The sequence below is a fragment of the Pimephales promelas genome, chromosome 11, assembly GCF_988280905.1.
Source record: "Pimephales promelas chromosome 11, fPimPro1.hap1.1, whole genome shotgun sequence".
Classification (NCBI taxonomy): domain Eukaryota; kingdom Metazoa; phylum Chordata; class Actinopteri; order Cypriniformes; family Leuciscidae; genus Pimephales; species Pimephales promelas.
In genome coordinates, this window is record NC_142779.1 from 35,768,502 (window position 1) to 35,796,183 (window position 27,682).

At 40.1% G+C, this 27,682-nt stretch overlaps 1 protein-coding gene across 2 annotated transcripts; it reads right to left on the reverse strand.

Moving 5' to 3' along the window:
* Positions 1–27,682, reverse strand: hmgcll1 (3-hydroxymethyl-3-methylglutaryl-CoA lyase like 1). 2 transcript variants are annotated; one of them, XM_089117348.1, is made up of 9 exons: positions 27,163–27,682; positions 25,405–25,482; positions 23,835–23,942; positions 23,604–23,699; positions 23,224–23,321; positions 19,304–19,367; positions 18,827–19,015; positions 3,248–3,373; positions 1–297 (listed from the first exon to the last, which is right to left on the reverse strand). In XM_089117348.1, the coding sequence occupies exons 1-9, from the start codon at positions 27,256–27,258 to the stop codon at positions 196–198; spliced, it is 957 nt and encodes a 318-aa protein (XP_088973474.1). In that variant the 5' UTR covers positions 27,259–27,682; the 3' UTR covers positions 1–195. The 2 variants fall into 2 exon arrangements, with proteins under 2 accessions (XP_088973474.1, XP_039546291.2); XM_039690357.2 differs by having other exon boundaries at positions 3–297; positions 23,173–23,321.

Below are 27,682 nucleotides of genomic sequence, written 5' to 3' on the forward strand. Positions count from 1 at the left end.
GGTTTGTCCATATTTGACCCAAAATTGGGTTAAAACAACCCAGCATTTTTTAGAGTGTACACACTTTCATGAGCGGAATATCAACGATTTCTTCAACATTTCACTTTTCTTTTTCTTTCAAAATGTTTGTTGTTGTTTAATAGGGTCTTGGATGTTTGGGCTTCACTGTATGTATTTGTCCTCAGAATAAAGAGGCTAGATGTTTATAGCGGCTCGGCTGACCTTGGAGTTACTGGTTCGCTTCAAGGCTCGGCAGATGAAATCTCCTGCTTCCATCACCTTCAGCAGGTCCACCCCCTGCATCACAAACACAAACAGGCTCAGCTGAGCTGGCGTACACACCAGGGGGCGCAACAGCAAAAGAAACTGCAAGTCAGAGGTTAGTGTCGCTGAGATGTTATCTGTGAGAGGATTAAAAAGAGGAGGCAGTTAAAGGGTGTGGATAAAACATGTGAGAGAAACTGTAGAACATAATTACGGCCACCAGAATATCAGGTATATCAGGACTGTTACCCACAATTTTACCAAATAATGCCCTCCGGACACACTCTCACACACCCATGCATATATACTATGACAGAAACAATTTTCCACATTCTGTTCAAATGTTCTTGAGACAACAGGGAAAACTGAGTAATGGAAAAACTGGGAGTGTAGTCAAAGTGTGTGTATAAACATATAGTGTGGTCTCAGAAAGTATGTGGATACAAAAGCCAAACATAGAACACATGCATGTCTTTGCATGATGTAACGAGACGTCAGACCAAGTGGTATTTATTTAAAAAAGAAAAATGTCTCACAGTTATACAATATGCATGCCATAAAATGATGCCAAAACGTATCAGGACACTTTCTAATTGTAGAAATGTGTAGAACTTCTTGATTAAAGTGCTGAACTCCACCTGTGGTTTCTCTGCTTACACATGCATCCGCCTGACTCATACGTCCACAAAGAAGATCACCATTACTAAAATAGCTCAGGAGAGTAAAAGCTTGTGGAAACCATTTGTTTGATTCCAGTTTGATGCCAGCATTTGATTGACACCAGTTGTTTGGTTATTCTAAATATAATGATATTCAGACATTTTTGGGGCATATACTTCAACACTGGCCAAATGGGCTTTCAATAAAACTATCTGTCGAGAGAAAACGGAGAAATAGGCTGTTGTCTTCCCTTTTGCCAAATATGTTGGAAAACATCAATACCCATAATGCACTGGGCACGTTGCCGTCCAAGGCTACTCCCACCAATCTGCCATGGATACGAGAGTCAAACACTGCCTTTATTTAATAGAAATGACCTCTTAGCAAACTTTTAATCATAATGGTGTCGACTTGTATTATTCCCGGGTGTTGGGAGCGAGTTACTCTCAGTTTCAGTGAAGGATCCAGCGTAGGTGGATAAGACACATGCCTTTGGTGTGAGAGACCCGGGTTCGAATCCACTGTGAGACACCAATGCGTCTTAACCCCTAGTTGCTCCAGAGGCGTGCGACCTCTGACATATAGAGCAATTGTAAGTCGCTTCGGATAAAAGCGTCAGCTAAATGCATAAATGTAAATGTAAAGGCTGCAAAGACTCGAAATACGGAGAGAACGCCCCGATAGGAAATATGAAATCTGATTTCTCAAAATTGCGATTTTATATCACTCAATTCTGAGGCAAAAAGTCAAAATTGAGAGATATAAAGTCACAATTAACTTTTTAATTTTTTATTCTGCGGCAGAAACAAGATTCCATAGTTTAAGGCCAAACGGCGGGGAAAACGTTCTGTCAGTTCCGCCAATCAAAACGCATGTTGTGTTTGTACGCATGGAAAGGCCCTTGCTCACCGAGTCCAAAATTCAAACACACGTTAAAAAATATATACGACCTCACGTTGTCAATCACGCTTGCACACTGCCTCCGAAACTCACGTCCGTCATTAAAAAAATCAGATCGGGTTCGATTTTCTGTGTTTTTCGCATCTGTAGCAAGCAGTTTGAATGGTGTTTTGACAATTCAGAGCCACCGAATCACGGAAACGGTAAAACACTTACGAAAATTTCAGACTCAGGGCACCCCTTGCTAATGAATTCATACACTGACGCATGTATCATTCCTATTTTGCACGCGCGCAAATCGGGCTTTTCCCTCCACAGACGCACGACGGTAAACTAGGAAATGAACTTGCGCTCCCTGGGCGGATCGGCACAGAAAGGAGGCGTGTTTCGGCGCAAACATTCCCTGGTGCTATTTTACACTTCCAGAAAACAACTCCGCCACTGACCAGAAAAATCCCGGTCTAAAGTCAGAATGTTCAAAATGCTATTTTAAGCGCGCGTGCTTGGCCATAATGTAGACTACACTTTGATTCTCTCATCAACACAGATGCAGCAGTTTTTATTTTTGCAAATCATACATTATAACAAGGAAAAATATTAACACATGAGGGAAATCATTGTGGTTTACATGAAGACGTAAAAACATGTAGGCTTAAATCTAGCTTACACATTTACTCAAATTTTTCAGGCTAATTGGAGTAATGACGTATTAGACCTGTTTGCCCAATAGTGGCAAGACACGTGTATATAATGTTTAACCGATGCTGATGTGCGAGGGTTTATCCGTCCCCATATAACGTCACTTCTGTCTTTCACGGCCCTGACGAGAGCGCCGGTCTCCTCGGCTGTGAACGCTCCAGGTAAATTCGCCATTATAATTACAATCCGCCATGCAACGTGCACACCTGCTCTTAAAGGGTACGATTGGTTTATTTCACGTTACGCCTAAACCACACCTATGAATAATGAAGCTATTTCAGACCAACCCCTTTTAATCTTGCGTCGGGCGCTAGAGTCATTTCTCCCGCCGGTAAAATAGCGACAGCGCCCAAGACCCGCCCACAAAGTTACTTGCGCTTCGCGATTGATACTTGCGTTTCAGATCGTTAAAATAGGGCCCTCGGTGTTCAAGGACCTTCATTTTTTTGCCATAGGGCTGTTTAAGGAGTAGACAAAGATGATAAACCTACTCTTATAATAACGGTTCTGTTAATAACCCTCTGCTGATCCGACTCGCCTGGTGCTGGGATACAAACATGCGGAAGTATGATCTACAATTTTCACGAAAGACACAGAGCTGTCAGCCCAGAACATAAAGTATATCCATGTACATATAGAACATAAGCAGGTTGAATATTGGCGACTGTACACTTTTTTAATAACGTAACATTCTTGATGATCAATATAGAAAACCAAGACTCACGGTTTCAATTCCAAGACCATGTAGCATATATAAAACATCCTCTGTAGAAACATTGCCAGACGCTCCCTTGGCATACGGGCATCCTCCGAGGCCGGCGACCGAGGAGTCGACCACAGAAACCCCCATCTGCCAAACAAATGAAGAAGGCCAGTTAAAACCAACCGACGAGTACAATAGTGTCCATTATCGCAAGGCATTTACGTGTTACTCAGTTTCCTGGAGATTGGCACATCTGGTACATTATAGAGCACCTGTACCTTCTACTGGACTGCATTTTTCTTGGAAGTCCCCTTTAACCAGGCATTACTTGAACCAGGATATGATGCTATGGTAATTCAACCCTGGGTATTAATCACATATTAAAGAAAACATGAGGGTGAATGAGGAGATTTATTTTAATGTAATAAATGTGTTCTTTCAGGGTCGAAAGTGAGCACAAAATGGGAAATAACAATCGTAAATGACCTCTGGTGGGACAGCACTCCCTTTTCCAAAACCAGATTTGCTAATGTGAAAGATACTTGTTTTTGGCAAACGGGAGATCCGTTTGAACCCAAGGCGAAAAAAATAATTCAACGTTAATCACGCAGAGGCACTATGGTTTAACCTTGAGTACAATGCCTCAGTCTTCAGTGGTCCTGAATAAATACAGCTCGTACATATGAAAAAATAATCACCTGTAAATGCGTCCACTGTCTCCGTGAACTTGCACAATGTTCATAATCAGAGTAATTGTAGATTTTCAACGGGGTGTGGAAAAAAGGCATTTTTTACACTGGACCACAAGTGTCTGGCCTCCATATGAGAATTAATGATGCGTTTTGGGCCAGTTTTGCACGTCTGCGCTTTTGTTGGAGCGCTTAGCCAAACACCCAGAAGATGTTGCTAAGCAAAGGATTAGACATGGGCCTACTACTAAACTGCAGTGAACTTCACTGAACTCTGTCAAGCTGCTGATACGACTCCCTCAGTTTATGAAACATGAGTTAAAGTCCTCCTTATAAGAACCAAACTGGACTCTGATCACATTTGGGTTCACTTGAGTTGTGACCGGGTCTCAGTCCGTTGTCTTTTACACTTTCACTGTTGTATTTGAGTACAATTAGGGTTGTTGAATTGTTGGACTAAGGCAATGGCAAACTAAGAACTCTGAATATGTTGCTTAACTTACAGTACATACTCTACTAACACACTTTTTTTGTGCTAAATGTTTTCCAGTGATCCTGAAGACATTGATTGTCTCTTCAGGTCTTGGATTAGGATAAACTTGCAGGATAGTGGCCCTCCATAACCGAAGTTGCCCATTCCTGAGGCATATTTAGTCATGATAAACTAGTTATGGCATTAACTATTAATGTCAGAACTAAAGCTGTTATTAGTGCTGAATACATTTCTGTGTTTTCGACAATAATGAAAATCTTCATAGAAATAAAATAAGCGAGTGATCTCTTTCTCTGTACGCCATCATTACCTAACCTGTAACCTGTTTTTGTTTTGTTTTGTTGCCTCTACCTACATTTTTGCAAAACATTAATGAAATAAACCTGAAAATAAACTCTAGTGCCAGTAAAACTTTTATTTCTTTTTGGTAACACTTTATTTAACAGTTACGTGTACGTACTTATAAATGATGCATAATTGCATGCAACTGACCCAAACCCTTTAACCCTGCAGTGAGAACGTGTTGTTAATTGCAAGTTATTAAATACTTAAATATAATTATACTCCAACATAGACACCTTAAAAAAGACACCTTTTTACACAAATAATGATTGCATGGTCAGATAAAAGACTAAAAAAAAAGATTTTCAGCAGTTTCTTGCACAATACTGTTACACATTTACCATAGTGCATGGTTTGTTTTAAAACACTAAAACACACAAAAAAAACCCATCCATGAACAGTCCTGTTCCCATGTACACACTATACTTATTATAGTAATTGCAATAACTACTAACCCTGAACCTGTTCCTAAACCTAACCTGAACCCACGTGATTACCCAGTTCTTTCTTAGTTAAGTACACTGGAAGTACACATGAGTGCATGTACTGTAAAATAAAGTACAACCAGATAATGCTTATGTGCTTATGTTTTGAGAACATTATTAAAGACCCGATCATTTTTGAACTAACAATCTGTTAATGTTAATGGAAGAACGTTCATTCATAACTTGCTAGAATGTTAAGTAAGTTCTGAGAACGTTCCCTGTGAGCTTGGACAATATTTTTAAGCGTGACAGAGCATTAACCTTTTAGTGTCACCTGTCCCTGTTACATACAACAACCAACATAGTAAAAAGGTGCACGTCTATATGTTTTGAATAAAACTGAACCAGCTTTTAGCACCACTGACTGGACATTTCACTTTGAAAATGCTGTAAAACATGCAAAATGTAACCCCTCCACCCGGGTCCTACTCGACCCGCTCCGAGTGGGCCTCGAACTCGGGACTCCGGCATGAGAATCAGGCGCTTTAACAAGGGGGCTAAAGACTAGAGCGCCTATTGAGATCAGAGGAGTGAGGTTTACTTGCACAGCAACTACTAGCTGGCCTCCGTTACACTCACCCCCCTAAACCTCACTCCCATCCGGGTCACGGCACCAACGTAACCCCTCCACCCGGGTCCTACTCGACCCGCTCTGAGCGGGCCTCGAACCCGGGTCTCCGACATGAGACTCAGGGGCTCTAACAAGGATGCTAATGACTGTCCCTAGAGTACCTATTGTGATCAGAGGAGTGAGGTTTACTTGCACAGCAACTACTAGCTGACCTCCGTTATATTCACCCCCTAAACCTCACTCTCATCCGGGTCACGGCACCAACGTAACCCCTCCACCCGGGTCCTACTCGACCCGATCCGAGTGGGCCTCGAACTCGGGACTCCAGCATGAGAATCAGGTGCTCTAACAAGGGGGCTAAAGACTAGAGCACCTATTGAGATCAGGGGAGTGAGGTTTACTTGCACAGCAACTACTAGCTGGCCTCCGTTACACTCACCCCCCTAAACCTCACTCTCATCCGGGTCACGGCACCAACATAACCCCTCCACCCGGGTCCTACTCGACCCACTCCGAGCGGGCCTCGAACTCGGGACTCTGGCATGAGAGTCAGGCTCTCTAACAAGGAGGCTAATGACTGTCCCTGCCTATTGAGATCAGAGGAGTGAGGTTTACTTTCACAGCAACTACTAGCTGGCCTCCGTTACACTCACCCCCCTAAACCTCACTCCCATCCGGGTCACGGCACCAACGTAACCCCTCCACCCGGGTCCTACTCGACCCGCTCTGAGCGGGCCTCGAACCCGGATGGGAGTCAGGCGCTCTAACAAGGATGCTAATGACTGTCCCTAGAGTACCTATTGTGATAAGAGGAGTGAGGTTTACTTGCACAACAACTACTAGCTGGCCTCTGTTACAATCACCCCCTAAATCTCACTCCCATCCGGGTCACAGCACCAACGTAACGCCTCCACCCGGGTCCTACTCGACCCGCTCTGAGCGGGCCTCGAACCCGGGTCTCCGACATGAGAGTCAGGCGCTCTAACAAGGATGCTAATGACTGTCCCTAGAGTACCTATTGAGATCAGAGGAGTGAGGTTTACTTGCACAGCAACTACTAGCTGGCCTCCGTTACATAAGCAACACAACATCATTGTGCAGAAATGTCCACCACAAGTTTTCCCAATGAGCCTGGGTTGGGAAATGGATTTAACGTAGATCACTTTGTGTTTACAATGCATGATTTAAAATTAAATTAAGCAAAGCATTGACCTGCTGTACAGTAAACAGTACGCCCAGGACACAAAACAACCTCTTGCTGTGCTGTCGAGCAGAAATTGACAAAAAAGCAACAACAGCCCCAAATAATTAAGTTACCGTATGGCTTCAGAAGATTTAGAATATAGAGCACAAGCGGTATGGATATTTCAGGACATGGCAAAGAAATGAAATTCACCTTTTTTTTTTGTTCCAAGGGAAGTTTGGAACAACATGTAGGTGTGTTAATGACAGAATTTAGATTTTGGTCTGATCTCCCTCTTTAAATCTGTAGACAGCGTATTCCCCGCTGGAGCAAAGATTGGCAGGTGTGTGATGTATATCGAAGAGTCTTGGGTACTCAGAAGAGCTTCTGAAAACTACAAATTAGAAAGCCAAGCATCTATCCGCCAGCCGCTCTCTTTCTGTTTTAGAAGCATTGCAGATTAAGGTATTACAATGTTTTCCATATGTCGTCCTGACTGTCATGAGAATATTAAAGACGTTTTCCAGCTTCCCAGGCAAAGCCAGATGTCGGGAAGGGGGGTGAATGGGGACGGTATCCAACAGAGCGCTGAAATTAACGCTCCTATCCTGCTTTTGACCTTGATATAGCATCGGTGGACATCAATAAGTTGTTGTATTCCGTTCAGGCCTTTGGGGCATGGCGAGCTGACCAAGAAAATAATAAAAGCTGCTTTCCTTTGCTGAACAATGCTCCCTAATCGCTAGCTTTTCTCAGCAACAAGGCCCTATTTCATAGCTGGGCCGTCTGAGTCGCTAGTAATTGTTGTTTTTGTTGGCGAGAGGAAAGGGACCCATGCCGCTTTGCGCCGTACTTCAGATTTCCAGACACGGGCTTTTGATTTTTTGCGCCAGGGCAAGATATTCTGCAGTAAACACGGAGTGGTAATTTGCTACGTCGCCAGTCCTTTCTGCATGTGTGATGGCAGACCAAAACGTACTCGCTCCAGATTTGCTGAATACTGTGCATGGACATGATGTTCAGCAAACAGCGGTCAGGAACTGCAAATTGATGCCGCTCAATTAGTTTAGCTTGGCTGAAATAATCCCAGCTCATGCCTTGGTGTTGCTCTCGCTCAGACCTGCGTACGGCTGGGAGGAAAGAAGACGAGGAACTTTGGAGGAAGCCAGACACGAACAATGACCACCTCAGTTGACACGTTCTTGCGAGTAGGAATGGGAAGTCTGACAGGCACAATGCAGGACGCTCTGTTTTCTGTGAGTTAACTCTGACATTTCCACAAGAGATTACGTTTGGTGGGAGATCCAGAGTGCCGACAGCTTGCCGGATTTACGCGGTAAATAAAGAAAGCGGTCTCTATGAAACCAAGACACAGCTTTTCCCTGGTAACATATTTCTCAGCAATCTCATAGCAAGACAAAACAGAAAACAAATGACTTATTTTAAAGTGAAGATGGAAATTATATTTCATAGCGGCCTACAGCATGAATGCCCTCTATGGTTTAGGATCACGGTCTCAATGCCAAGGTAAAGAACTTCCCACCTGCATATATGTGACTCATGTAAACACCTCTATGACAATAGTGACAATAGTTTCTTTGTACGATGAGCTTGCATATATCCACATACAGGCCAAGAGAGAGAGTATTTGCCTTTAATGACCCTACAAGTTCAATTAAACCAGCAAAATATGAGGAGGAAAGAACAAAACCCTAAACTTGGTATTGATCTGACAGAATTATTTGGCATAAGAAGGCAAACTACAGCTATAGGTTTTATTTTACTATGCAAAAAAGAAAATGCATAGAAAAGCAAAAAGCTCACAGGATTGACCATAACATAATCAGTTATTAATATTTTGTCGGTTCTCTCTTGTTTTTGCACGTGTTCATCATTTTTTTGTGTGACAATCTAGACAAAAACAAAAACTTGACTTCAAGCACAACTGCAATATGCTTACAAAGTCTTGAAAACATTTTTGATAATATTTGAATAATGGATGAAAATGTCGATTTTCCTAGGTCGGACATCACTTTTGGCCATACTGTTGGAGAGTCCAATTCAATCTATTGGTATTGATAAAAAAAATATATATATATATATATATATATATATATATATATATATATATATATATATATATATATATATATATATATATATAATAAAAAAAGCATAAAAGAAGAATTCAGATAATCTGAAGTCTAAAAGACACTGCAATGTTTGTAAAATAAAATGTTTCTGAAAGTATAGTCTTTATAACTGTAAACTCTAGTGCATTGCTTTAGAGAATTTCCCAGCAGCTTTGGAGAAAAACAATGATTGCTGAATGTGGTTCCATAAACTAGAATATCTTTCAGATTTGTTCATTTTGTTTTGAACTGTCCAGAGAAATGTGTCCCCTCACTGACCAAGGCATTATTGTCCTGACATGACCTTTCACGAGAGAGAGTTGACCTGCCCTCGGGCCTGTGGGGAACGAACATTTCAAGCTCTAGCCAATGACCTCTTGCTATGGGACACGACCTCCACAAGCTTTTGGGACCAACAAAAATTATTTTTATGAAAAATAACATTTTCTTTCCGAAGTCTCATATTTAAAATTTTATAAAACTAAATTTGAATTGTAGTTCCACCATAGTCTATGACATGAAAAAGTCTAATTTGCTCGATCTTTTGACATATTAGAGGTCTTTAAAACTATCTGTGAATTTCATAGCATAAAACATTCTCCTCATTATAAACAAAGCATTTATTTAATCAAGCCTCAAAAATGGCTCGTTTGGATATGATGTGTTCTGGCGCAAACATTCCCTAGTGCTATTTTACAGTTCCGACCAGAAAACAACGCTCTGATTGGTTTATTTCACGTTACGCCCAAACCACACCTATGAATAATGAAGCTACTTTAGACCAACCCCTTTTAAACTTGCGTCGGGTGCAAGAGTCATTTAGACACGCACAAGACCCGCCCACAAACTTACTTGCGTTTCAGATCGTTAAAATAGGGCCCTTACTCACTTCAATAGTTTTTCCACTTATATATATTTGGACGTTTGTGCAAAAAAAAAAAAAACAAAAAAAAACTTGTAAAGTGAATCTCAAGGAACAACTTTTGTGTCTCAAGGAACAACAAAAAAAATAAACTTCTGAGTTTTTTTTAATTTGTAATTGAAAAAAAAAATTCAATTACACATTTATTTATTTCTTTATTATTTATCATTTTTTTTAAAGGTTATCTTTAAATGTTATGTTAAAAGTTATATTTTTCGTTTTTAGTAAGATATAACAAATACACACAATTTTACTTACAATTTAAATAATATATTAATAAATCTTTGCATTAAAGAATAATTTCTTGAATAGAGCAGACATCATTGTATGACCTGGATCTCCAATGCCGTGAGCAGATTCAATTGCATTTAATCAAACAACTTAATAAATAAAAAAAAATGTGCACACAATATTACATAAATGTAGTGTTGGTTTGTCCATAATAATGTAATCTGTGTCACTCACAGCATCATATAAACTAAATGAGCCAGTCTTTGTAAAAACCGCTCAAAAATCAGAAAAACATTGCATCTCAAAAGACACATCGTGATTTTTTGTTTTGTTGCGAGGAACAGAATACATATTTTGGAAAAAAATCCCTTTAGGCATCCTAGTTCTGATAGAAATTGTTAAATGAATATAAAGTTAGAGAACACACAAGTCGCAGCAGATGTTTTATAATTAGATAGTTTGAATTGATTTGCATCGCTCAGTTCACTTACAACAATTATTGGATTATATGTTGAATTGGTTACATTTTTCAGTTCTCCTTCAACCACTTATGTTGCAGCTGCTACCAGCCAGTTGGCAAGTCACTTTTTTTCACATGCATTTGGCGAGTGTGAATTTTGGACTCTTCTAGACGTCGTTCCCGGAATGGCTGTGTGAAAAGCGTGTGCGTTTCCCAATCTGTGGGGTTATGCTTCATTTACTGCACTCTAGATGACAAAAGGCTGGCTTTCATTCTGATGTATGTCTCTAGTTGAGTTCTGATGTATGTCTTGAGTATCCTCCAGATGCTTCTGGAGGACATTAAATAAGTCATTTTAACATGGAAGATGGTCGAAGCATCCTTCCGTGGTTAAGTGTCATGATCTCCTTCATATTAGGTTGAAGGAGAGGGAAAGTGCGTTTGTTTGTTTCCCAGCCACAACCACAGGACCTCTGGGACGGCTCCGAGTCTGTGTGCTGACCTTCCACACTTCAGACCATGGCTGTATAAACACAGGTCAACGCTTCATGCTCAGGTCAGACACTTCCTGAGAGAACAGGCACCCTACCAGCTGAGATATATGTGCGTCTCCACAGGAGTCAAAGCTGTGACGAGTTTGTCAAAACCTCCCCTGTGTTTTCATGCATGTTTTCACAGTAATGGGAGCTGTGCTAATCACTCATCAGAGTCTATTACAAAGATCTCCCAGTGACACTGAGCCTCATAAAACCCATGCAAACAGTAAACGGCGTCGAATTTCATTATATAACGTGGTGACCTAGGGAAATTGTATTTTGAGTTCTCTGTAATTATTCATTATACTAATATAAACTTTATTTATGATGTTTCTCATGAAATAGACAACTGAGAATTTTTTTAGACATCAAAGAAGAATGTGTGTGTGCATGTAAAAGAAATATTCTTAAATCCAAAATTGATATTGGCAAATGTTGAAAGTAAAAAAGTAAAAATCTAAATAATCATCTTAAAAATTTTTTCCCTTAAATTTGTTCTTAGAACATTTTTAAAATATTCATGGGACAATGTTATGGAACATTAACAATGTTTTAAAACCTTTGTTTCTTGGTTAAACAAACATTCCATTTTATCACTTTGCGAACTTTATGGGAATGTTACTTTTAAAAGTTCACTGAACATTCCAAAAGTAGTAACATTCAAAAATGTCCAACTAAAATGTTTCAGAAAAAAAAAAAACATCAGAAAACGAACCGGTAACACTTTACAATACGGGTGCACTAATAAGCATTAGTTCATGCTTAATTAATGCACAGATAATACTGAATTAATGTGTAACTAATGATTATCTAAGCTATTAATTAGTGATTACCACATTAGGAACTAATTAAAAGTCTGTAAGGTTAATGTATTAGTTAAATATGTAATTGTGGATTAATTCCATAATAACAAATTTTTTAACTACTACTGTTAATTAATATGTTAAATACCAGAATGAGCCAAAACCGTGTATTTCAGTATCCAGATAATATGACAGGCACACTAATTATGCATTAATACATGATTAATCACTTCATTGTTAGTGCAAATTCATGTGCAAATTACTAAATGACTAGTTAATAATGATGTGCCCCAACAAGTAAAGTCATAACATAATGATGCCTTTGCAAATCATTAGCTGATGATTAATTAAAGCAGACAACTGGAAGTTGAAGTGCATAGCTTTGACCAATTGTGTTAATTAACACATTAATTTACACTATTAGTTAATAACATAAGTTATTAAGGAATTAATACACAATGACACATTGAATTAATAGCAATTCATGTATTACTTCATCTATTAATCATATAGACTCTTTATTAGTTGCTGATGCAGTGATCATGAATTAATGGTTTAGTTCTTCATTAGTTATACATTAACTCATGATTGTCTGTGCATGAATTAATGCATATTAGTGCACCCGTATTGTAAAGTGTTACCAACGAACCTCCTGTAAACATTACTGGAATAATGTTTGTTCATAATTGCGACAACATCTCCAAGATGCTTGAAACAAGTCAAAGACGACTGCTTTATCAACCAGCCAGACATAAACAAGAGTGCACCTTTAACATCACATCTTAGAAAATACGATGTTCTTGTACCTAATGATTTATTTAGATTTAGGACAACTTCTTCCTCATAAATTACAGGTTTCCTGAGGTTTTGACTTGATTTATGATAGGAATAGATATATCATGGCATGCTGTGTCAGGAAGGAACACTCGTTCTGGCTTTGACCATCAGTAAAACTGTCAGACTGGCGTTAGTACGGCACAAATCTGCCTATCTGGAGCAGTCTGAGCCAGAATAGGAGAACTGCAGTCCATATCACCATCTCTCGAAACCCAATAAATAACCAGAGCAAACCTATTTGAGCTACTATCTGAGGGAGTTCATTTTTTTTTCACCCTCAAGTCCCTGAGAAAAGCCATACAAAGTGTTATAACGTCTTTATCGTGAACAAAAGCTGGGGTGACTGTGAGCTGACAGGGTTAGCGAAATTCATTTCTGGCTCAGCTGGTGGCGGAGACGACTGGCGAGCCCTAATGAAAAACTATGATAAAATCTTTCATTTCCACTATGTTGTGCTAGGGGGTCAGTGGAGAAGGACAAATGACAGAACGTTATTATTTGCTCTCGGGGTGTCTGTGAGATATCGCTTCAATGCTGATTCACCTTCAGGAATTTCAGTCTCCTCTCGTTGTTGTCAAAGTTACTTAACTTGACGTTAAAACAGCTGCTGCGGCCTACACAATTGTTCCCCTGTTGGAATTTTAAACCGGTCGAAATTTCGTTTAGCAAGTACTGTTAATTGTTTGTGAAAACAAATGCATAAAGGTTTGGAAAAAGAGGAAAAAGAGATTCCCAGACAAAGATTATCCCAGTCTCACATCAAATAAGCCTGCAATCTCTATATTACTGTACAAAAATATTGTATCGTTGGTTCTCGCAGAACCTTAAACGTGCTGCGTGACACGTGAATGAACCTCATTGGTTCTTGCTGAAGCTCAAATGTGCTGCGCAACACGAGAATGAACCTCATTGGTTCTCGCAGAACCTTAAAAGTACTGCCTAACACTAGAATGAAACTCATTGGTTCTTTCAGAAGCTAAAATGTGCTGTGTAACATGAGAATGAACCTCATTGGTTCTCGTAGAACCTTAAATATGCTGCATAATACAAGAATGAACCTCATTGGTTCTTGCAGAACCTTAAACAGGTTGTGGGGACTACTAATTATCTCTGTGGGAACCACTAATTATTTGGATCCGTATTATCCGTATTACTAATTAAACTCTATGGGAATTACTAATTATTTGGATCCGTATTATAAAGTGAAGATCATTGGAACTAACTAGTAATAACTCAAGTGTTACTACATGATCTAGTCATGATTTGTGCAAACATTTGAGATTTTTGGTGAGCTTTAGTATACTTTTAGAAAATGTCTTTAGTAACACTTGAGTCATTACTAGTTAGTTCCCATGGTCTTCACTTTATAATACGTAGGGTTGGGTATCGTTTGAATTTGAACGATTCTGATTCCGATTCCGATTCCTTGTTTCGATTCCGGTTCCTAACGATTCTCGATTCCGATTCTTTTAAGAGGCAGGGTCAAAAAAGTTGAGCTAACCTTGCTAACCAACGGCCTTTCTGAAGGAAATACTCCTTCTGTAAAAATACTCCTTTTGTCACAAATTTTGCATTTTGCCGAGATTTCGTTATTTTTAGAAAAGTGAAGCCACACTTTGGACCGCCGACGTAAGCTACTCATGTTCGACTCGCGCGGTCATGTCAACACTTCCGGTAGACGCTTCTTCGTTGGTGTTGTTCAGCGGTTTCTTCTTCCGCTCGGCGGACTGTGAATATCGAAACTAGGAATCGAAATTTTTACTTTTGAACGATTCCGGGAAAAACGAAAAGTTAGTCCCGGTTCCAATCGATACTCGATTCTCGATACCCAACCCTAATAATACGAATCCAAATAATTAGTAATTCCCACAGAAGTATCTAGTAACACTTTCATCTGTGAGCTATTACTTACTAATTCGTTAATAAGAGTTTCTTTTAGTTAATAGTTGTTACTAGATTGTCAATAAGCTTTTTCAGTAGTTCTCTGGGAAGTATTAAAACAAATAGTAGTTATTGATTACTTAATAGTGAACTACCACTTTCGTCTGTGCGCTATTACTTACTAGTTCGTTAATCAGAGTTTCTTGTTAGTTAACAATAGTTACTAGATTGTTAATATTGTGTTACTCACTGTAGTTATTCATTAACGAAGGAAGCGTATTCTAAAGTGTTACCGAAAACTACGTCCATAACATTAAGTAAAACGAGTTTATTTTATATTATTAATTTAAAAAAAGGAAAATTAGTTTGAATTCCGTCCTCTTTTCTACAACACATTAAAAACAAACAGACAGCCAGAGAGTTAAAGAGTCAATCAAGTGTGGGTTTCGGCAGTGGTGGGATGTAACGAAGTACAAATACTTTGTTACTTTACTTAAGTACATTTTTCACGTATCTTTACTTTACTTAAGTAGAATAAATAGTGCATACTTTTTACTTTTACTTCGTTACATTTTGCCGCAATTATTCTACTTTCTACTCCACTACATTTCTACAACTTCTGTTACATTTTCATTACATTTTCTGATCAGTTTTTTCCCTGCCAAAACGTAATCTGACCGTCCGTCCGTTGCACGTTTGTCTCACCAGTGACGTTTGGTTGCCATAGATAAATCAACCCGGTCACACTAAATGCGTCTTGTACGCAGTGCGTTTATCGTGCAATTTATACGCGACAATTAGTTTTTACATGCATAGGAAACGCACTTTGTGTAATATACATTTGGTTAGGATTATGGCAAGCCAAGAGGTTCAGAATAACACCATAAATTAATCGCGTTTACTGCCAAAAATAGTTATTAACATTTAGTAAGGATAAGCATGATGTGTAGCTATATTGCCTAATTGCAAGCTTGTTTCAGAAATGGTGACAACAATTTCTTTCCATCATTATTGAACATCATTATAGGAGTATTAGGTTGAATGAGTTAGAATGTTTTAGAATGTTTTATTAATCATTAGAAAATATACATTATGAGAATAAATTGTTATGCAAGTACTTTTACTTTTAATACTTAAAGTACATTTAAAATCAGGTACTTTTTACTTTTTACTTAAGTATGACTGTCTTTGTGTTACTTCTACTTTAACTAAAGTAAATATTTATCTAGATATTTGTACTTTTACTTAAGTACTGAGATTCAGTACTTCCTCCACCACTGGGTTTCGGAGTGCTTTGTTTTCAGTCGGTGGGGTTTCATCGCTCATTTTCATGTCTTTTGAAAAAGGACCCCTGTCATGCCACACAATTCACAGAGAAAAAGTGAAGGGAATTCATGGCCATTTCTGTGGCGCACCGACCTCAGTTAGGATTACACCGTTACAGCTGGAAAGAGACGGATAAACAGTCAGGCTAAAAAGGGGTGGGAGCCGAGGATGGAATATACTAGAGCATGGGGTTTTCCTTTTCCCCAGTCTGCCTCTGTTTAGTAGCGAGTGATGAAAGGATAATTTTCCCCTTGCCCTTTAAGCGCAGCATTGTCACAGAGTTCAACGGCCCTAGCGACAGATGAGTTCGAGCCCCCGAGGGCCCCGCTCTAGCCTCACATCTCGTGGGCTTTGTCAAGGGCCAAGCCACTGTCATATGAAACAGACATCTAATAGGTAAGCCTTTGTGTCCACCCCTTCACATCTGCTGACCCGCCCAGCCCCCAAAGAGCATTGGCGTTCTGCGAGGGAAGACAAACTCACATCAGAGTTCACAAAGAGCTGATAAAGCCATGCCAGTGTTATTTCTGAATTGCGACCGCGCTCTGTGGTTTAAGGTTCATGAAAATTAAACCACAGGAAGCAATTGTCTCATAAAAGCGTATAGTCGACACATTCAAATACGCCTGGCAGTGTTGTGTAAGCATATTTTGGGTGGTATCTGTTGTTGTTGTTGTTCTGTGCTTTTTTTAGGTGAAAGTACAAAAAAAAAGCGTTTAATCGCTGCATGGTGTTTCAGTAGTTTTTGTTATGCTCCCTGGAGTGCTGTGTGTGTGTATGTGAGGGAAGGTGGTGAGAGACTGTGAACTTGCGGTTTAAGTTTCTTTATTACTTCCCAACTAACATGGAACGTTCTCTGAACTCTGGCAAACGGGCTGCAAGGTTCTCTATGAACAGTTATGAAGGTTAATAAAATGTTTAGTCGATTATAGATTGCGTTTCAGGGAACATTCAATAGTAACGTTCTCATGATGTTCGCTAAATTATAAAATTGAACGTTTTTGAAACAGTACGATTTGAACGTTCAGAGAACATTCGGAAATAACGTTTTCATAATTTAATGGGAACATCAGAACTCATTCTCATGCATAGACCCGAATGCATGCCTTGAGATTTGTTTTGTATTTAAGCCTGAAATGATATGCTCCGACAGTTATTTTAAATAGTTGTGATTACACGAGTACTGCACGAGTACACAAAGGCAGATGTGAATGTGTTCACATGCATATTTTGTGATGCTTTCATTTTTGTGGCACTAACAAATTCAGTACTCGTAGGGCAACAGAGTTACCTTCAAATGCCTGTGCTATTAAACTGTATGTTTTATTGGGGAGTATAACATCCCTTGCGGCAACATTAATATTGCAATGTGTACTTGTGTTGCGTTCTCAAACTGACAATAGAAGAAAACAATTTCCTTCTATATTGCCCATGGCATGTTTATAATGTGATTTGTGATTGTTGCATTATGAATTGTGTTCAAACTGGGTGAAATCGTGCTTGCGTAGCAGGATATGTATGCATTCAAAGTCTGATATCAGGCTTATAACATATGCTGTTTTATTGTGATGTACACTGTAAAAAGGTTGCTGTAAATTTTACAGTAACAGTAAGTTACTGTAAAAGTGTTTACAGTATCGCTACTGTAATTTCATTTACAGTATGAGAACAGTATATTTATTTACTGTACAAGTACCATATTTGAATTTACAGGAGTAATACTGTATATTGTATTCATTAGTACAACTACTGTATTTGTATTTACAGTATAGGAGTTGATTTCTTATTTACGATTTACAGTAGAAAAATAATTACAGTAGTAAACACATATTTCCCATAATCCTTGGCTAGTTACAGTTGGCACATTTAACAGTATTATACTGTACATATTACAGTATAATACTGTTCAAATGACAAAAATCCGCTAGAGTGTACAATCAAAGCAAAAATTATTCAGACACCAGATATAATTTTTGATATGTTTGCTAGTGGGGTGGGTGCAGGACACTATAGTTAATTTAAGTGAGGATAGTAAAAATGAAATAAACTGTGACATTATTATAAACTGTACATTATATATTATACCCAGAAATTCTTCATAGAGTGACTACCAGTAAAAATGATAAAAATCGGCACTTTGAGCTGATCAATTGCTAATGCTCTTTTTACACACAGACTGAACAAGCTTGGTCACTGGTTGAGCTAAACTGGTATTAACTAATTGTGTAGTTAAATTTACCAGCTGACAGATTTTCAACATAACTCATGTGTGAGACAGTCTAACAGAATAACCATATACTGTAGCCAATAAACTGTGATAATGTGAGAATTTGGAAATTTTGTTTGACTGTATATGATGTTTTTTCTAACACAGACCACCATACGTCAATATCCGCCTTTTTAGGGCCCCCTCAAACGTCGGGCCGGGCCGTCATACAACTGACGCTTTACCTTTAACGTCAGTTAGGTGACGGGTTAGGTTTAGGGTTAGGTTTAGGTCTGGGGTAGGGTTAGGATCCCATAACCTCATCTACCGACGTTTAAGGGGGCCCTAAAAAGGCGAATATTGACGTATGGTAAAAAGACGTCCCAAAACGTCAGTTATATGACGTCTTGGGATGAGACCGGGTTGTTTTTTCACAATATCCCCTTCTCCCAAAACCCTTGTGCATGCATGAAGAAGGCAGCGCATGATTGTGCGCACCTCACCTGCAGAGCAATGAGAATATTGGGCAGCGCCTGACCGTAAGTGTCGTGGCAGTGCACCGCCAGTGCGTCGACGGGCACCTCTGTCAACACATCGCTCAGCATCTTGGCCATGGAGCCCGCGGTTCCTACGCCAATGGTGTCCCCCAGGGATACCTCATAACAGCCCAGCTCAAACAACCGCTTCGCCACCTGGGCCGGAACAGAGGAAAGCCATGAAAACACTATCCCCTCTGGAAATATAAACAACATGAAGGCCTGCACACAGAGAGCTCATTCTGAGCACTGCCGTGTTTCAAGCGTCATGCAGGTTTTTTAGCAAACATCGTAATAAGGGCCTTGTGGGACTATGAAAATTGTGGGAAGGAAAAAAAATATGCGGAGAGCTCAACACCCAGAGAGATTTATCACGTACTGGAAGGCCTATTTAATTTCGCTTCGGGCTAATTCTATTCGGACTGAACGATGCACCGTCAATACCTTTGTGACTTGTGACGGTTTTACTTGTCCCTCATACGGACAGCCGAGAGCACAGGAAACGTACCTGGAAAGAAGAAAAAGAGTTGTGGGGATGTACTTTGACAGTACAAACAGTCATGCAACATATGGGAAATAAGGTCTCACTGCAACCACAAGTAGAAGAGTCCACAGCGGCCTGAACTGCTCTTGCAACGGATTACATCTATCACGGAATAGAAGCAGCAGGCTAAACATTTGTGAAACGGTTGTGACAAATAGTACCAATAGCGTTGACAGTAGGAATGAGAAATGGTGGAGAGCAAACGTACAAGCTATATGTGCTTTCCATATGTGACGGAAACAGTGAACAAATAAGTGAAAAGTTGAAAACGTTCCTCTCGGGCTTGTGGTCGTCAGACGATACTTCCGTGTGCTACCAGGATTTCCGTGGTGTGGAGTCTCTTCTTGAACGATAGGTGTCGAGTCACATTTGCCAGAATGAGTTCGTCAGACTGAAGCGTTTGTTTTTGATTGGGTAAAAAGCAGAGGCTAAAAACTCTGCGCACATCTGGACTTGTACTTGAAACTGATACAAAGCACCACGCTGCATGCACATCTGGAACTTGAATTATTTACTCATTAATTCTGGAATAATTTCATGCTGCTCTGGTGCCCCATCTCAAAACCTCAAAGGAGAACAGTCCAAAAATATAAGTACAACAATAAAAGAAACCGCAGGTTAAACCAAAGGAACTTGCTTATATAACGAATGGCTCCTGAAAATGTGTCTGAGACAGAGACAATCATCTGAATCAAGTGACTCACTCAGTGTCATTGTATTTTGCCTAATTTATGAAGCATTCAGTTACTAGTTGGAATTATGATTTAACGATCAGCATTGCAGAACATACAATCAAGTGAGCTTGGGTCAAACCTACAGCCATCCAGTAACTACTGCACCCCTTTAATTAATGGTGTATGCAAAAATCTCTGCCAGTTTTGAAAACATGCCATTTTCAAAGTTCCTCCAATGGGGTTTTCAAAACCTGCTGACAAATCCAGCATTAATTCCATGTTGGTCCCTAGTTTATGCTGGTTAGAGCTGGTATATTGCTGGTTTAGGTGATGGATCAGTATAGTCATGCTGTTCTCAATCAACACTGGGCTGGTGTAGCTGCTCTGCCAATGGTCCCACTTCCCATGCTGGAAACCAGCAAATCGGCATCCCATGCCAAACATACCTTGTGATGGTGTCTTGCCTACAATCATTCCTATACCAGTCCAGATCATTGTTTGCTTTGAGTAACTATAGACCTCTTTTCAGTTGGTAAACATGGGGACGTTTTTTGTGGGCGGAGCTTAGGTGGAGGCAGAGCCCCCACTTCACTAACGCTAGTTAGCAAGGATTGTTAGCTTGTTTTTTTAACAATGACTGGAGAAAATCTGATATTATCTTAATGTGTAAGGTCACTCAGTGTCCAGGACCGCGATTGTTATTTCCAAAAGTTACCACATTGGCCGACCCGTAGCCGCCTACACGCTCACTCAATGCATGGACGATCTGACAGGATTATAACGTTACGTTACCTCGGGTGAGTCGCCTGACTTCTACAAATAAAGAAATCTAGAAATAGTGGAGGTGATTGGGTCAAGGAGGGATGCTAGTAGGATTGTCGCTTGGACGGAGCAATAATTTTATTCTTGTAATCATGATTGACAGAACTGAATTATTTTAACCAACATTTGGAACTAATTTAAACACAGTCTTGGATCATTACCTGGATCGGAATCAGTACCTGACAAATGCTGACCAGGGGTGTGTTTCCCAAAATCAGCGTTAACCAACTATGGTCGCAAGTTCCGTCCTTATCAGCATAGTTCAACGAGACGGTCCCAAAACCATAGTTCTAACAAACATTCACAAACAATATCGCAAATTTGTCAAAATAAAAGTCACAACAATGAGTGCGGCTTACGTCACTTCAGAGGTCCTACTGGCGGTGCGAATACAATAGGAAAAGTTTCCTATGGGAACTTTTGGGTCACCTGATGGAGTTTTAGGACACCATAGGGTAACCTGATGGAGTTTAGGACATCATTGGGTCACCTGATTGAGTTTAGGACACCATTGGGTCACTTGATGGACTTTTAGGACACCATAGGGTAACCTGATGGAGTTTAGGACACCATTGGGTAACCTGGTGGAGTTTAGGATATCATTGGGTCACCTGATGGAGTTTTAGGACACCATTAGGTCACCAGATGGAGTTTTAGGACACCTTTGGGTCACCTGATGGACTTTTAGGACACCATAGGGTAACCTGATGGAGTTTAGGACATTATTGGGTCACCTGATGGAGTTTTGGACACCATAGGGTCACTTGATGGACTTTTAGGACACCATAGGGTAACCTGATGGAGTTTTAGGACACCATAGGGTAACCTGATGGAGTTTAGGACATTATTGGGTCACCTGATGGAGTTTTGGACACCATAGGGTCACTTGATGGACTTTTAGGACACCATAGGGTAACCTGATGGAGTTTTAGGACATCATTGGGTCACCTGATGGAGTTTTAGGACACCTTTAGATCACCAGATGGAGTTTTAGGACACCTTTGTTCACCTGATGGAGTTTTAGGACACCATTAGGTCACCTGATGGAGTTTTGGGACACCATAGGGTCACCTGATGGAGTTTTAGGACACCTTTTGGTCACTTGATGGACTTTTAGGACACCATAGGGTAACCTGATGGAGTTTAGGACATCATTGGGTCACCTGATGGAGTTTAGGACACCATAGGGTCACCTGATGGAGTTTTAGGACACCTTTTGGTCACTTGATGGACTTTTAGGACACCATAGGGTAACCTGATGGAGTTTTAGGACATCATTGGGTCACCTGATGGAGTTTTAGGACACCATAGGGTAACCTGATGGAGTTTTGGGACACCATAGGGTCACCTGATGGAGTTTTAGGACACCTTTTGGTCACTTGATGGACTTTTAGGACACCATAGGGTAACCTGATGGAGTTTAGGACATCATTGGGTCACCTGATGGAGTTTAGGACACCATAGGGTCACCTGATGGAGTTTTAGGACACCTTTAGGTCACCTGATGGAGTTTTAGGACACCATAGGGTCACCTGATGGAGTTTTAGGACACCTTTAGGTCACTTGATGGAGTTTTAGGACACCATTGGGTCACCTGATTGAGCTTTAGGACATCATTGGGTCACCTGATGGAGTTTTAGGACACCATTGGTTCACCTGATTGAGTTTTAGGACACCATTGGGTCACCTGATTGAGTTTTAGGACACCATTGGGTCACCTGATTGAGTTTTAGGACATCATTGGGTCAACTGATTGAGTTTTAGGGCGCCATTGGGTCACTCGATGGAGTTTTTCATTTCCTTGCCACTGTTGCCTTTGGCTTGCTCAGTTGGGGATATTCAAATTAATTAACCAATCATTAATACCATTGATCAGCTCTACCAAATGTTGATGTTTTTCCAATAAGAAACAAACATTGTTATTATGTTTTGATCGATACTGTGAAGCTGCTTTAATGCAGTCTATACTGCGAAAAGCGGTAAATATACTTGACTTGACGTCACGGCTCTCGCCCTCTGTTCGTTGATTGGCCGGCTGTTTTCAGGTTGGAGGAAAACTGAGAGATAGGACGCTATCTCAGACTGAGTACAGAAGCGAACTGAAATTGAGCGGAAGTATGAAGTCTGGCGTAATCAGGCTCATGGTAGTGAGTTATGTCATTTTACGGGAAACACACCCCTGATTTGCTTTCGATGTTAGTGTCAAAGTGGAAGCGCACATAATGAGCACTGGTCTAAACACTTAGAAGGAAGCTGGTTTCCACTGAACACACCCGCGCACTGGAATGCCTTCGTGTTTGGCTGCAGAGATGACCTGCTCGAACCTCAGCAGACTCTCCTCTATAGAGCAGTTGATGTTCTTCCAGCTGAACGTCTCCGAGGCAGAACCGAACACTGCCACTTCAGTAGCTCCTGCTGCAACCTTTAACAGGAAACATTTCATCAAGTCTGTGCTTATAGATGTTGGCTTGTGAGTACAACCTGCTTGATTAGCAAGGAAAGCAATTAACAGAAATGAGCTAAACATTTACAAGATGCAAAGGTTGCTTACTTATGCAAGGTAAAGGGGCAGTGGACGCGTAGGCAGAACGCACGCATAAATAAAGTGGTTTATTATACACTAAAAACATCATTGACCTGGCATGGAAGGCTAATTGGAAATGTCACTTGTAAATAAATGTAAATGATGCAAATATTTACTTACAGCTGCCTGGAAGCCCTGAATATTGGGAGTCAGAACCGGGTATCTTACGTCAGGAGACCTTTTAATCCCTTTCAACACTGCACTGTGGTCTGCCATCTGAAAAACAAAATTATGCTCAAACTTTATCCCACAGATCCCGCAGTGTTTTTGAGCACCAAACCCAGGGCTTTTGTGCGGATAGAAAAGCCAAAATGCCAACACGTCCCGAGGATCACAGTTGCACCTTATTACCTGAGCAACCCACTTTGAAGACACAAAGCTAGTGGCTTCGATGACAGGCAGACCGGTCTGAGAGAGCATGTCTATCAGCTGGATTTTGACTTCTGTCGGCACTATTTCCTGCAGAAACACAATGACACAAAAGTCTTGGGTTTCTATGAACACATCCATCTGTGAGCCTCAACAGCACCACACTATTGAGATGAATCATTTATTTGCCACTGTTACTGAATGAATCGTTTTCCTGTGAATATGTACAATAGGACAGTACCTACTAAACTCAGAGCAGGCTCAATGGAAAAACATGCAACATTTTTGAAAAATGATACTTCATTGCTTCATGCCCATTCACAACACTTTCACAGTGAAATGTCCTGTGAGGGATGTTTATAAGCGTATTCATTTTTATAAATGCACTTACAAACACCAACATACATTCACAGCAGTTTAGAAATGAAATGTTAATGCTTTATCGCATTTAAAAAGAGACAACCTACATTAAACCCTACACTCTTAAAAATAAAAGTTCTATATTTGCATCCATGGTTCCCAGTGTTGGCGGTATCGCATTACAAGTAACTTGAGTCACGTAAATTGGGGAACTTGAGAGATGAAACCTGGTCTGTGGTGGAGTAGTGAGTTTGATGATATTAATCTCGAGGTTCTGGGGTTCGGACTGGATCGAATCCGTTCCTAGAGCTGTCGAACAAATGGGTTTTTAGGGGTTCGGACTGATGGGGAAGTGAACCGAGGTTACCCCGTGAGCCAGTCCTAGAGCTCCTCCGGTCCGATTTTAGGGGGAAATCGGGTCCATCGGAGACGTCCAATAGATTTATTATAGGCGTGCCGAAAGAACACCACAGACACAGTGTGATCGTCCAGCGCAGTCTCACCCCAAAAAGTCATATAACTGACGTTTTGGGACGTCTTTTGACCATACGTCAATTTTCGCCTTTTTAGGGCCCCCTTAAACGTCGGTAGATGAGGTTATGGGATCCTAACCCTACCCCAGACCTAAACCTAACCCTAAACCTAACCCGTCACACGTTAAAGGTAAAGCGCCATCTACCGACGTTTAAGGGGGCCCTAAAAAGGCGAATATTGACATATGGTCAAAAGACGTCCCAAAACGTCAGTTATATGACTTTTTGGGATGAGAATGTGTTGGATCGCCATGGGGAAATCTCAGAACTGGGAGTTGTGAAAAATATGACACACCATTTTGCCTGATGAGAACTATCTATCGATCGACCGATCTATCTATCTATCTATCTATCTATCTATCTATCTATCTATCTATCTATCTATCTATCTATCTATCTATCTATCTATCTATCTATCTATCTATCTATCTATCTATAACTGTTTTCATTTTCCTTGCTTTTATTTTGTGACTATTTTAATTCCTTTCTGTCCATTCCTTCTTTGAATTGCCATATGAAATGTGCAAAAAAATAAAATGTATGACACAACTGCTCAATATATTTATGTCTTTGGGTTTACATTTCGATTTTTCTTTTATTTGAAAGGAGAATGCTAAAATAAAACACATGCAAGCATTTTAGAATTGTGAAATGTCTACCTTCTCATTTTGAAGCCCATCTCTTGGTCCAACCTCCACAATTTTGACGTGAAGTGGAAGCTTGGGCAGTTCTGAACACTGTGAATTGAAAAACAATGAGGAAGGAAGGACCATATAACAATTTCACAGAGCTGTGCGGAAAATCTGAGATGTGGATTAAGATACTTCCTTTGTCAAACGATGCGTTCAACATCATGTTTTCAAACTGCTCTGCAGATCCTTGGCAGGTCATTTATGACATAATGCGCACTGGACGCAAGCGTTTCCTCTCTTTCAATAGTAAAACCAAAGCTTAACCTTTGATTTCAGTGAGTAGCATAACCAAGGGCCAATGCTGTGTTTATAGAAGATTTGAATGGCTATAAAAGCTCAGCCTCTTGATACTGAAACGCTCGCTTTGAGGAACCGCACAGTTTCTTCAGAGTCGAGGTTGATTTAATTGTGCTGTCGAGGAGGGAGGAAATGGATGTGTGAAAGAAATGATAAAAAAGTTCTTTGTAAGAAGTTTCTGTTGGCGGAGGAGGACCGGTGAGGTTTGTCCCGTTATCACTCCAGGCCTGCCGTTACGACAGCCTATTACATTCACTCATAAATCAAACTCGCTCTCTTTTAACTCGCCGCTCAAGACCGAAATGCAGAAATGGATTAAGCTTTTTCTTCTTATCATCTAAATAAATTAGATAATTAAAAAATTAAAAATCATTTTTATATTTGTCTAATCGAAATTTTGGTTTAAACCTGTTTTATTAAGTTTGTATTCAAAAAATAGGAACACTCCCTATATGTAGAAATATTTTTTAAAAAATGAAAATATTCTGTTTAAATAGTATTTTTGTTTGATATCATGCAGAACAATTACTGACTGTGCATCATATTTTAATTTGTTTATTGAATTATCTTTTTAGTACATAAAAGAAATTATGATGCATAATAAAAAAGACATCACAATAAACATGAAGTTCTTTCTAAGAGAATACCACTCTCTATGTATAAATAGTGCACTAAATCAGTCATTTATTAACAGTGTGTGTCTGTGTGCGTATTCAATCATGTTTTGATTGCAGAGTTTTCATGCCATAAAGAATATGTTATTGTGCACTATAGTACTATTAGTGTGTGCTATTGCATGTAAACCATCAATTATTAATGAAATCGAATTATATTTGAAATCGAATTAATGAAATCCTGCTTGGGGACCTGCAGACTATACTTCATTTGATGATGTGAAGTTATATAACAGACTGTGATTATTTAAATACTGTAAATCCAACACACTTTTTTCCCACTGTATAGCCTTTATATATATATATATATTAAATGTTGGTGTTAAATTAGTGTTAAATTAATACTGAATCAAAATGTAAGGTTCGAACAAATACAACTTGAGAAAAAAAAACAATCAAAAATCTTGCTTGAAAAAAAAAATCAGTGTTTCAATCCCAGATGAACCGTGCAAGTGACATCTAGACCTGCCACTGTGTCATTATACAGTGAAAATTCACAATTTTTGAAGTGGGAAACAATGCCATTGGACATAAATAACATTCACATTGCACCGACTTGTGGAAAAGCACCATTTTATAATTAAACACAAGTACAAAGAAAATGTGAGAGCTCATCTGGAGATGAGAAGTGAATAAAAATGATATATGCACAAATAACTTTCTGCCTAACACTGTGTTTCACATCATTTTCAGCTGCTCCTCCATTGCAATATTTCCATGTATAAATCTTGCACATGCATAAACAGACCCCCACCTTCTCTTCCCACAGGAGCCGTGGCAACCAGGGATGATCCCGCAGGAAAGTCTCATAGCTCAGACAGTGCTTGACCGCAGCGGAGACGTTACCCATCCGGCTAGCTCGACCCGCTAGCCCAGCGCTGACACCTGTGGAGATCAGAGCGCAGATGCCTCTCAGGATGACTCAGCTGTTACCATGGCGACCGCATCCCTGCCTCCTGCGCACAGTGATGTCAGGAGGGGGCGTTTCGTTGGCTTTAGACTGACAGCTCCATGCGAAGCACGAGCCCCGCTGGGATTCTCGGCTCTAACCACAAGCTGCTTATGTTCCTGCGCTCGGCTCCCCTTCCCAGCGGAAATCTCCCGCTCCGGGGAAATAGGCTCTCTGCATTGATCTCCTGTGACCGCGGAGCTCATGCTTCTCAATGGCCGGCCGTGGCTCTCCTGCCAACGTCAACTGGGCTCTGTTATAAAATCTCCCTGTAAAGCCCGGCCGCAATTTACTTGTGAAAGAGCCATTCTTCCTGGCCCAGGTG